At 43.0% G+C, this 12,085-nt stretch overlaps 1 protein-coding gene across 3 annotated transcripts in view; it reads right to left on the bottom strand.

Annotated features, from left to right (window-relative positions):
- jag2b (jagged canonical Notch ligand 2b) overlaps positions 1 to 12,085 on the bottom strand; it is a 49,359-nt gene that overhangs the window by 12,335 nt on the left and 24,939 nt on the right. For 2 of the 3 annotated variants that reach the window (XM_071467659.1, XM_071467660.1), the window contains exons 4-12: positions 10,862 to 11,119; positions 9,735 to 9,795; positions 7,027 to 7,157; positions 4,969 to 5,088; positions 4,602 to 4,715; positions 4,194 to 4,307; positions 2,280 to 2,393; positions 1,795 to 1,841; positions 1,516 to 1,689 (exon numbers count right to left, since the gene is read on the bottom strand). In XM_071467659.1, coding sequence (XP_071323760.1) covers positions 1,516 to 1,689; positions 1,795 to 1,841; positions 2,280 to 2,393; positions 4,194 to 4,307; positions 4,602 to 4,715; positions 4,969 to 5,088; positions 7,027 to 7,157; positions 9,735 to 9,795; positions 10,862 to 11,119 — 1,133 coding nt within the window. The remainder of the gene's footprint in view (positions 1 to 1,515; positions 1,690 to 1,794; positions 1,842 to 2,279; positions 2,394 to 4,193; positions 4,308 to 4,601; positions 4,716 to 4,968; positions 5,089 to 7,026; positions 7,158 to 9,734; positions 9,796 to 10,861; positions 11,120 to 12,085) is intronic. The other variant, XM_071467661.1, reaches the window with a different exon arrangement.

The following is a 12,085-nucleotide window of genomic DNA, read 5'->3' as shown; positions in this document are numbered from 1 at the left end:
GCCGCTAAGCACAGCTGAGGCTCATATGAACAGCATTAGTTTTGCAGGTCATGTGTTCATCCACTGCTGGACAAAATCAGAATGGGGGACATAAATGTCTGATACAAATTTGACAGCATTACATCAAACAGTTGTCAAAAGAAGATCAGCCGACGACCGACTCCAAAATACAAATCAAATCTTTTATAAATTGGTCTTACATAATGACGACAAGCACATCTACTAAGAGAGTAAATGTTGTGGCTCTTTATGTGGCGCCTTCTTGGGCATTTCCACCAGGATCCAAATTGCCCTCATTTCTCCTCAAGACATTAATCAAATTGAGAACAGGCAGAGAATCATTACACAATCAAATTTTTATTGATCTAATCAGAGAAATATGATGCTGGAGGCGTCGGGGCTTTGGCACTGCATGGCAGGAATGTACACCGTGCCATGGCAGGCATCAGAGGTCTGTAGTATGCGGGCAGAAATCCAGCGTCACCTCATTCAAAGAGGCTCATATTTATAGTAGAGATGCTAAATCAGGATTGGCTCCTGACCAGCAATGTCCTCCATTCAGGGCCCAAGAGATGCAGTAGAGTGTCGGTTTCCTCACTGCTAACCTACTTTAGCTTCAAACACACACTTCAAATATAAAAGGCAGCACACTGGGACACTGATATGTAATGACTGTATGAAATAAAAATTTCGAATTACAACAGAAGTTTGCAATAAAAGCTGGGCTTGGCTTATTGGGTTGGGATCATACAGTATTACACAACATTTAGGCAATCATAGCAATGATTTGGCACATAGGGGAGTCTGCAGTGGACAGTTGGCACAGATCACAGTGTTGTAATGGCTACTGCAGTTTGTGCATTTGCATGGCATTACAAGTCACTTTGTGTGTATTTTCCAAAACACAAGTGGCTGCCAAGTAAGTATTAATATTCTTTTCCCCATATTATCATCACCACGGCCAAGTGGTTCAAGGCTTTCTTAAGTAGATTGTGTTACTGGCGTATTTTGCCACAGCAACTTATACCCATCAGTGACTGGCAAGGAAAATCTAGACAGCTGCTTTGGGGTGTTTATGCGAGCCTCTGTCCATGGGAACTTGCTCTGTTGCACAGTGTGCCCACTTAATTATATTTTCTTATCCATGCTCATGAGTGTCTCAAAAAATGTTTGCTGGTTAAGAGGGTTTGGTGAATCCCGCATTGAATCCTCAAAATGAGTAAACCTCAGAGAAAAAAAAAGTAAGAGAATTTTTGATATAAGAAAACAAGAATGTTTTTAAATGAGGCTTGTTGTATGTGCATCGATGCAAAGGTAAAACACAGGTAAAAACCTCAAAAAGAAAACTTCTTGCACAGCTGTCTGTGGCCACAAAAGTGTAAAGACGTTGCCAGTCGAGAAGGTGCTCAGATGTCTAACATGTCCTCACTTTAATCCCACGGACACCGCCAACTCGTACGCTCTCACCGCATCAACAACTGTTCAATGCTGGGACATGTGGAACATGAGACTCACCTCACACAGCTGTCCACCAAACTCTGGTGGGCATTCACACACGAAGCCGTCCAACACTGCGTGGCACTGGCCGCCGTTCTGGCATGGTCTGCTGTTGCATTTATTCCTCTGGGTCTCACAGTGAGTGCCCATGAAACCCGGAGGACACTGGCAGTGGTAACCCCTCGCACCTTCCTGTAGAGAAGAATAGAAAAAGAATAGAGAAAAATAGTCAAAAGGTGCAACTAACACCATGAATTCACCCAATTATATAGAAGCTGCGAATTAAATCCTCCATACCTTGCATGTTGCTCCATTCTGGCATTGACCATGGCAACCTTTGAGGTCTGAAGAGGACACAGACATTTAATTTTTCATCATTTAACATGTCAAAAAGTTTCCATATAGGAATTAATTCTTGGCCTACATTTCACCTCATCCATTATTTAGGTGAAATGTACAATGTGGGATTCAGTCAAAGTTTGGAAAAGAAATAACTAGTGAAGCCAAGAAAGTGCCCGATAGACCGTGAGGACTGTAACTGGGCATGCAGTGGTTCCAGAGGGAGGAATTGGGCATGCAAGTTCAATCATGATTGCAGAGCTGGAGCTTCAGTTTGCCAAGATGAGAAAGGAATGGGTTACCACATGTGGGGAAGTGACACTAAAATACAACTATGTTATGTGTCCAGGAAGTATGCTGAGGCAGTTAAAAGTAGCCAGGAGGAAGAGGACGCCAGCGGGAGGAAGGAGATTTAGAAGTGACTCTGAGGAGGAAATACTGACTGATGTCACACTTTTGTCCAGCCCATCCCCGAAAACAGTCGCAGTGATATCCGCCAATCAAATTTTTGCAAGATTTAGCGTTCACACAGGGGTTGTCTGCACACTCATTTGCATCTGTGAAGGCAGGAGGTAGAAGGAGACCCAGTCCATCAATTGAAACAAACCAAGAAAAGTACAGGGAGGAAGAAAAGAGACCAGAAGTTCAGCCACTGAACCCTCACCAACAGAAATATGAAAGAAATGGCACATTTGCAACTGAAAAATAGCCAATATCATAGTCAAAAATGTTTAAAATATATTAACCTGCAGTGGATAAACTGATGCACATGCTACCAAAAGCCACGTTTTTCTAAAACCTCATTTGGTTAAAAGTGACAGAAGCAAGTCTGTTTACTTCTATGAGTTTTTAACCTGCACTTCCCCAGTTTTTACACTTAACAGATGGTTTCTTTGTAATCGAGAGAACTGCTCAGCCTGATAGAAGCAGCTTCACAGCATCTTCTGAGGGTTTTTAAGGAGCAAATATGAGAAAATGACCCTGATGATGTCACAGTGATGTCATCAGGTTTATCTTGGCTTGAGCTTGGAGACAACAAATGCATAAAGTCAGAGCTACAGATTGAGAGATTAAAGTGTGAAAGTTCCTAAGAAAGAAGTTACCAAGAAAATAAGCTACTGGTTGCATTATGGGAAATGTAGGATCCAGATGTTTAGCTCCTGACACATATTGAGGACTAAATTTGAGGCCGCTGCAGCATCAATCGCATCCAATGAAGTCTGTCCAGTAAAGAATGACTCAATTTATTTTCTTACTCATATCAGAAATCCAACCAATGATTACATGATTTTTATTGTTTCTGATGAACTATTTAACCTATAAAATATTTGTGCTTATTTTGTTAAATCAACAGAACAAAATATTCATTTTACAATGAGATAAAAACAGAGATCGAAACAGAGATGTCTTCTCATGGAACCAGAGAATGTTTAGAATTTTTGATTGATAAATGATAATTAACAATTAATTGCTCATCAAAATTTTGTCTATGTGTAATCAATCATAAATGCAGGTGCATATTTGCTGCAAATTTCAGAGTAGAGCTACACATCAAATTGAAAATTATTTTCTCTGTGACCATTTTTATCACAGGTATTTTGTTGATACCAAACCACAACAGTGTCTATAAAGTGTCAGGTAACTCATCCTTAAAAGCCTCAGAAACAACAGCTGACATGAGAAAAACACTTGTTTTCGTCTGTGTGATGCAGATGAGATGAGCACAAACAGCAGAGTCGCAGTCACGAACAGTCCCCCACAGGGAGTCCTGCTGTGCTCACTCACACACCTGCCCTCTCTCTGAAACCCAACACCCCACACACCCGCACCGATCGCCAGGTAAGACAGGAGGCCAATAGCTGCCTGTAAACTGAGATCTGAGCTGGTAAGACGACACTGAACTCTTGGGATCTCTTTCTGATCTCCCCCCAAACACAACCCCCCCCCCCCAACTTTGTTTACCAGTCGTAATCCATTTCCTGGCTTCAGGCCGGTCACGTCCGCCTGCTGGGATGGACGCAATATAGAAACTAGTGCCACCGCCAGCGCCAAACAAACAGCCGGATATAAACACACTCGTAGCTCATAAAGTCATTGAGAAAGAAAAAAAAACTGCTCTGAGCTGTGGGCAGCTGCTGGCTCGTTCAGGATATTGACCTCTTGTACTCAGCAACACTGTTGCTGAGTACAAGAGGTCATTTATTTGTTTCAGGTAATGGAAAATAATGGGAAAAAAATGTCCATGAGTGCACTTCTTCATAATCAAATGAAGGGTTGTTCACCATAAAACAGACATGCTAAAAACAAAAATACTATTTGTGTGTGTCTCCGTGTATATACCAAGATTAAAAACTCACCTATCTGGCAGGTCTTTCCTTCCCACTGTGGGGGGCACACACACTCGAAGCCATCCTCCCGGTCGATACAGGTTCCACCCCGAGCACATGGACTGGACGCACACTCGTCCAAATCTGAGAAAACACAAGCACACACACACACACACACACACACACACACACACACACACACACACACACACACACACACACACTTCATCTCATGAACTTTATGGACATGTACACAATGATACAGAACAGATGGTGAGAAAGAGTCAGTTCAGATATATATATATATATATATATATATATATATATATATATATATATACACTGAGATATATTCAGGAGGAAAGGGAGGAAGAGAGACATGGAGGTGTGTATGAAGAAGAAAGAGGGAGGATGATTGAAAGCAGTGCAGCGACTCACTGTTGGCACAGGTCAGACCCTCCCAACCTGGAGGACACTGGCACTCGAACCCTGTGGGAACCTCGTGGCACGTACCACCGTTGGCGCAGGGATTGGACACACAGGCGTGTTCGGCTGAAGGAGAGATGGGGGGGGCGTGGTCACAGAATGAAAACGTCTTCCATCACATTCTGCATGTATGCCCTTTCATCATTTTTGATATGTTACATAAACTGCAAACTTTGTTATGATATTTTTGTCATAACACTAGTACTTTTTCATATCAGGCACGTGGACTGTTATTTATTTATTTTCCTGCAAGCTCCAAATGACCTCAAACCTTTAAAGACGTGTAATAGTGCAAGCTCTAGTGTGAGTTCTCGCTCACCTATCTCACAGGTCTTGCCAGAGTAGCCTTGTGGACATGCGCAGTAGTACTCATCCGGCTCGGTGTTCATGCAGGTTCCTCCGTTGACACAAGGCTGGTGGCGTCCGCAGTAATTCAGATCTGGAGGAGACCAGGAGAAAGATGCATTTAGGAATGCTAAGACACTAACACAGTGATCAAACTCTAGGATATACCCCTACATCTGTGTATCATCATCCTAAATATGCAGCTTTTTCTGCCCTACTTCAAATACTGTGATTACTTGTGTAACACAGTATGTTATTGATGTCTGCCTCTATATATCTGTCTGTACACAATGCCTCAGCCTTGTGACAGTGTGGTACTGAGAACAAATTCTTCCATTTCTAGTCAAATATGTGGAGTGTGTCAAGTTGCAGACACTGAAATATAAAGACAGAAAACTGTTTCGCTCTGTAGCCAGACAGTTTACCGTCACCCTGTACAATAATTCAAGACCAAGACTGAAGAATGAACACTGCTATTTTGCTGTATAATCATTTTTTGAAGTGCTGTCAGTTGTTCCTTGGGATAAGAAATAAAGATAAATCCAGCTGTATACGCTTTAAAAACCTTTGGAGCTGCACCACTAATTGGATCGACCCTGTGAGACAGCTCTTTGCTCCTTTCACCATTTATCCAGCGGGTGTTGGGAGTTCCCTGGAAGCTTGTCGGAGTCTTCACTCGGTGTAGAAGACCAGCTGTCAGCCCTGACAGGAGGCAGAGGGTGTTTTCTTGACCACTCTGCTGCAATGCATTATGGTCAAGGTATTTACAGGATACAGCCAGGTGGTCTCACTTTCAGTTATTATTCAACTATGAGGAATTTGTCCCGTTATTTCTACAAATGAGCTAAGAAACGCCTCGCCCTCTTCATTACCTGCTGTTTTTTTCCACGCCATGCACAAAGTAAGCTCAACTAAACCCTATTTGATCCCTGCACACCATCCCTTAGGCTAAAGGCCAGGTCACCCTAAAGGCTGGTAAATAAATGAGCAGGGATCTGTCTCCACTCGGGATCTTAGGACCCGTTCTCATCCCCTGAAGAGCCCTCGGTGACGAAGGGATGTGGGGGGATCGAGTGTCCCTGCTGCTGCTCGGATCACGCAGGCAGTAAAACTATCCAGCTGCTGTTTCTTCTTCTTCTTCTCAGGGGGAGAATGAGGAGTAAAGACTATTCAGGTGGAGGTAGAAACTGGAACATACTCTTACTGGTATATATTAATGAATCCTGTCTTTGATGTATACTTTTTTTTTTTTTTTTACATTATTCCTGTGAAATACACATTTACTGTGAGTGTTTAATCCATTTTTTTGTGACATTCATACTAAAATCATGTCTGCAAAGACATTTTTCAATACTTTTCTCAATGAACTGATAAATTGTTCAGTCTATAAAAAGCCAAACGTTATGGAAAATGCCAACAGAGACTAGTGACCACTTAAAATTGCTTTCTTTGTCAGATCATTTGTCAAAAACCCAGCAGTTATTCAGTTATTTCAGTTATTATCACTTCAGAGAAAGAAAAGTATCCATTTCTCACAACTGAGAAGCTGCAAAGAGGAAAACTTTATCATTTTTGCTGAAAAATGACAATGAATTTATAATTGATCAATGTCCTGTCAATAGACTATTCTGCCTTTGAGTTACAGGGCAAGATAAAAGCACAAACCTTTAAACAGAATATGCACTTTAATGTGGCAGATTTGGATTTGAGTTTAAATTAAGTTCAAACTGTTTAACATATTATCAAACTGCTCAACAACAGAGAAACGCCTGCTTCTAGAGCCACAAACGCTAATGACAGCATGAGCAGCATTACTATTACAGCTTTTTGCACGGTGATATATTGCCTCTTCAAAACTTATTTCTCTCAAATCTCTGCTCTGAGCAGCTTTCTCACTCATGACTCATCAAATACAGGCAACTGTAGCTGGAGGGGACGTGCAGGATGAAAGTGAGGAGGACTGTGCCAGCGTCTTGTGTGGGAGGTGATGAAATAAAAAAAAATAAAATAAATAAAAAAACGTTTTCCATACCTTTATCGCACAGCAGCCCACCCCAGTTCCTCTCACACTTGCACTGCCAGGGGAGGTTGCAGGTCCCGTGGACGCATCCAGGATAGAGCACACATTCATCACAGAACTGGCCCTGCCAGCCGTAGTTACACCTGTCAAACACAGACGGCAAAAAACAACCATAAATCATTTTCCCTCTTCTAATCCCTTTACCTGCCGGCTGACTTCTTTCTCTTACAGTAATACTCAGCGACAGATAGATGGATGTACATGTGATGACAGTCTGACATTATTGTGTTCATATTCTGCAAAAGAAAATGTTTAAAGGTCTCTATTAAATAAGCTTTAAAAGGAGTGGTTCACTGTTTTTCAACACAGGATGTATTAAAATATTTTAATTTGCCTTTATGCACAGTCTCCTCATCACAGTAGCTTTACAATCTGCAGCAGCAGACGACAAACTAGGCATCAACATGGTTCCAAAGGGCAGCTGTGTAGGCCTTAAAAGGCATGACAACTCTAAAACACAAATTAAAAAGGTGGGATGTGTTCTACTAGAAAGAAAAAAAAAAAAAAAGTCTTGCACAAGTTTCTGCTACTGGTGAAGATGTAAACAAGAGGTTCATAAAACTTGCCAGGAGGTGTCTTTTTAATCAGCAAAACACAAACAATCCTGTGGTTTTCTTGTTTTCTGAAAGCAGATCATCGCGGTTCTTTTGAAGGTCTAAATAGCTTTGTTCGAGCCCGCCCATTCCGTGTTCGTAGCTTTCACGCAGAACAGCGCGGTGGAATAACGGCGCAACATTCCCGCCTTGAACAGGCTCTATAAAAGGGGGCTTTAGTGGAGGGTGACATTCCAGGGCAGGAGGGGTTAAGAATACTTCCAGTGGCTTCCGTGCTTGGGTTAGAGTCTGGGGCTTGAGGTGGAGGAGAGGGAGGAAGAGGAGGAGGAGGAGGAGGAAGGGTGACTACCAGGGTGGCACAGTGGCTCTGAGTGCAAGTGGCTGGAGACGACTGTGTGTTTACAGTGTGTACGTGCACACGCCTGCAGCTTCATGACAGCACCCGGCTATTCCAAGGCTCGCGGTGTCGTCGAGCCAGCTGTCTTGTCAATTGACTGCTATTTTGAGGCCTCCTGCAGACGGCACCGCTGCCTCTCTGAGAGACGAGAGCCTTCAGACATCTCTGCCATTCTCAGGCCGGAGGGTGGAGGGCTCAGCGGGGAATACTTGTCATGCTTCTCCCACTGTATATGATTAGCTTCAGAGGGTCTGACAGCACTGTAGTGAAAACACTAACAGAACTTTGGAGAGGAAACCCTGTTAGTGCCTTTTAAAAAGAATCAAAAGAGCCATTCTGCGGTTGAAATGTTGGCCATATTGATATCATGGTGACTCATTAAGCCCTTACGTGTAGAGGCACGACGCTTCTTTTGTCTCGGATTCCAGTGTCAAAGGTGCAAAATGTTCAGAGCGGTGAAAAATGCCTTACACTGCTTACCCAAGTGATCCCAAGCTTCAGACAAATATGCAAGAACAAGTCTAATGTTTGCTAATAAAAACCCTTAATGCAGAATCCCAACAACAGGCACGTACCAGCTTTTGTGCTTTGTAAAAAGCCAGCGGCGAACGGGGCTCAGCCCATAAAACTGTGAGGAAATAAAGGGAATGAAAGGAGATGGGAAGGGATTTAACGCCAGCTTTCTGTGACCTGAGGCGTCATTAAATTCATGCCGCTGCAGGAAGAGTCTTCACTGCTGCTCCTCTATGTCGCTTTTCCTGTTGACTGGAACCTGACATTTCACAAAAATAAGGAGCTTCCCTCTGTTCCCTGTCTGCTAACTGGAATAAGGATGTAGCCTGCTGATCGAGGCAGACACACAGACACAAACAAAAAAAATGTGGAATAGTTTCCTAAAACTGGTCATCCCCTGCTATTCCCTGGCCCTGAGTCAAAACCTTTTTCCTAATAACGGGAGGTGAGTGTCTCTTTGCATCCGGCAGGTGGGAGTGGGAGAGATTGTGTGTGTGTGTGTGTGTGTGTGTGTGTGTGTGTGTGTGTGGGGGGGGGGGGGGGGGGGGGGGGGGGGGGTTTACAAATGATGACGGGATGTACGACATCCTGAAAACGTACAGCAATGGGGCCATTCCACGTCACTTTATCTTAACTCTGGTTTCCACTTTGGGAAATGTACATAACACGGTGGGATATTCATTTCCTCTCCTGCCCCCTGCCCTTCAAGGAGGACTGCAATGCGGATGGCGAGGGGATATGACAATTCCCAGCACGTTTACAGTGGTCAAATTCACAGGCCGACAACTCTCCTTTCTTTTCTGTCCGAGCTGATGAGATGCTTGGTATTCTGTGGAGGATTTTGGGAGGCTAAAAATACAAGAAGGCAGGCGCGGCATTGCCCTTTTCTTCTGAACCGAGGTGGAGATGCCCACCAGGGAAGGAAAGGCTGACACAAAAACACAACAGGCTCCGACAAGTGAAGGTGCCTCCGTTTTGGCTTCGGAAATCCATCTTCCTTGCACGAGTTTAGGTCGAAAAACACCACTGCAGTTGCATTTTAGACTTTCTTCCATTACATCTGAACACAAGACAGCGTGTTTGCCAAGATAAAAGCAGCGCATTAAATAAGATAAGCCAATAATTCCTGCAGAAAAAAAAAGTCTGAACAGTCACATTTCTCTGTAAGAAAGGGTCAAATATTATGTATCTTATACCTGCAATCCCCTGGGACAGAGCAGCTGCCATGTAACAGGTTGCAGCCTTGCTTGCAGATTGCTGAAAGACGAAGAGAAACAATTTAAAGGTGTTATTTAAATTCCACCGGGAGACGTTTATCGTTACATTTCTTTCTCACGAAAACATATTGTTAAAGTGGAGGAGTGTGGAAGGCTGGGAGGAGGAGAAGCTTGTTTGTTTGCCATCTTTTCTAACAAGTGCAACAAGACGTGAGAATTCATGGCACCCTGACCAAGGTTGGGAGGGAGGGGGGGGGCAAGGAGGGGACAACTTTATAGCCTGCATGTACAACACTAAACCCCCCACCACCACCGTCTTAAAAGCCACCCACCCCCTCTGCACTCCCCCTCCTCTTTTCACCCTTCGTCTTCTAAGGTCAGTTGGGTGATTTATGGAGGGCCCCCCACTCTCTCCAACACCACCCACAAGCACCCATGACCCCACGCTGCTGCATGTTCACGTTAGCACCAAGCTTTTTAATGGGACTTGGACAATGACTAAGGCTCAATTAACTTACTTGCAGCAAATAATCTGATCCTTTTGCACACTACAGGTTTAAAAATAGAGCTGCAAATAATCTTCTAATTAGATAGTCTACTGATGCTTTTTAAATTAACTGCATAATCTTGTAGATATCTTTAAAATATCAAGAAGATTTATAAATGCCCATCACAAGTTCCCAGAGCTCGAGGTGACATATTTTGAATCATCAGTCAAATGAACCATTACCAAAAAAAAGGAAAAGGAGCAAATATTCACATTTGAAAAGACAGAATCAGCAAATATTTTGACAGTTTTGCTTAGTAAATAAAGATTAACCAAAACTGACTTAAGATTTCCAATGAATGACTATCAATAAACAAAATCTTTTCAGAATTTGCGAAGAAACTGATATAGCAACATAGGAATAATTCTTTGCCATTCTAATTTGCAGCTGAAAAGTACTCGATATACGCACAATTAACTTTGTCTTTTCACTGGGGTTGTTTGGTTAATTATGTCAGTAATAGCCTACACCACAGCTTCGTTAAGAGAAAAACGTCGAGCGATTAATCCGCAGACTATTTTCTCAATTAACCATTTATCATTTTGTTTGTCAGCTCACCTATCCGGCAGTCTGGGCCCATCCAGCCATCCAGACACACCTGAGCCCCTGAGGGCTCACAGCGATAGTGTCCGAAGTAGTCGTCACGGGGAACGCACAGCTTATTGCACTTGTTGCCGTAGTAGTTTTCATCACACCGCACCCGGATACGGTACTTGAGGCGAGCCACCGGGCCGTCATGCAGGATGTTCTGCCAGTGGTCGCCGGGGTTGATCATGCCGGTGTGGATGCTGCGCTCGATCAGCAGCTCCTCCTCATCTGAAACAGAGACGAGATCGAGACAAATCAGTTGTGTCAAGTTGTGAATATTTTGGTCCGATTTCTTCTGCACCTTGACACCTGCACACTGAAGAATTAAAAAACACTGTGCATATAGTGAAGGAGAAAACTAAGCCTAGGTACCATTAAGTTTAGGAGACTATTTTCTTATCCAAATCAAGGGTCTGAGGACAGAAGGTTTGTAAAGTCCCTTGAGGAATATTTGTGATGCATGATAAATGAAACTGACTTGACCACGATGACTTGTTTATTTACTAAATTGTCTTCCTGCATCTCCAATGGGGGCAGGATCAAACGCATTTTCAAAACTGACCATTCAAATCCAATAAACCTATGTTGAGACACAACAGTTCAAGTTTACCTAGAGGCAAAAGCCCTTCTTCAGTGCAGTTTGCTGTTGCAGGATCACTAAAGGACAGTATATATAATGCTTTTTTGCAGTCTGCATTCTGTGAAAAGCTACATTCTAATAGTTTGGGTTATGGCCGGCTTGGGAAAGTATCTGTTTCTGCTGAGATGTGGGTTTCTGGTTGGAGTTCCCTGCAGCCTGAGAAATTAAGGGAATACTGGTAAGTTTACCTGCACACCAGAAGATCACTTCACACATCTAATTAGAGAGCCAGGATCTGAAGTAGCAATTAAAAAAATCCCGCAGAGTTTCAGTGTCAGACCTTCATCAGGCATCATAAAGGTCACAGTGTGCTGGTTTTTTTTAAATTGCTTCTTCATTTTCCAGCAATGACAACTGTATAACTGAATACTGGGAGATAAACGTGATAAAAGAGAGAATAAAGAATTCTTCCTAAACTTGATTTACTCTGGCTGTAGTTTCATAAAGAAATAGTTTGAATACAACAATTAAAAAACAGAGCAGCAACAACATACTAGAGACCATCTTGTAATGGGAACACACCGGCCGTGACGCCACATCAACATGTTGACGTT

Source organism: Trachinotus anak, unplaced genomic scaffold (assembly GCF_046630095.1).
Source record: "Trachinotus anak isolate AG129_WGS33_773 ecotype Australia unplaced genomic scaffold, CSIRO_AGI_Tana_v1 ptg000031l, whole genome shotgun sequence".
Classification (NCBI taxonomy): Eukaryota; Metazoa; Chordata; class Actinopteri; order Carangiformes; family Carangidae; genus Trachinotus; species Trachinotus anak.
Note: the sequence above shows the minus strand (reverse complement) of the source record. Positions and strands in the feature narration are given on the sequence as shown.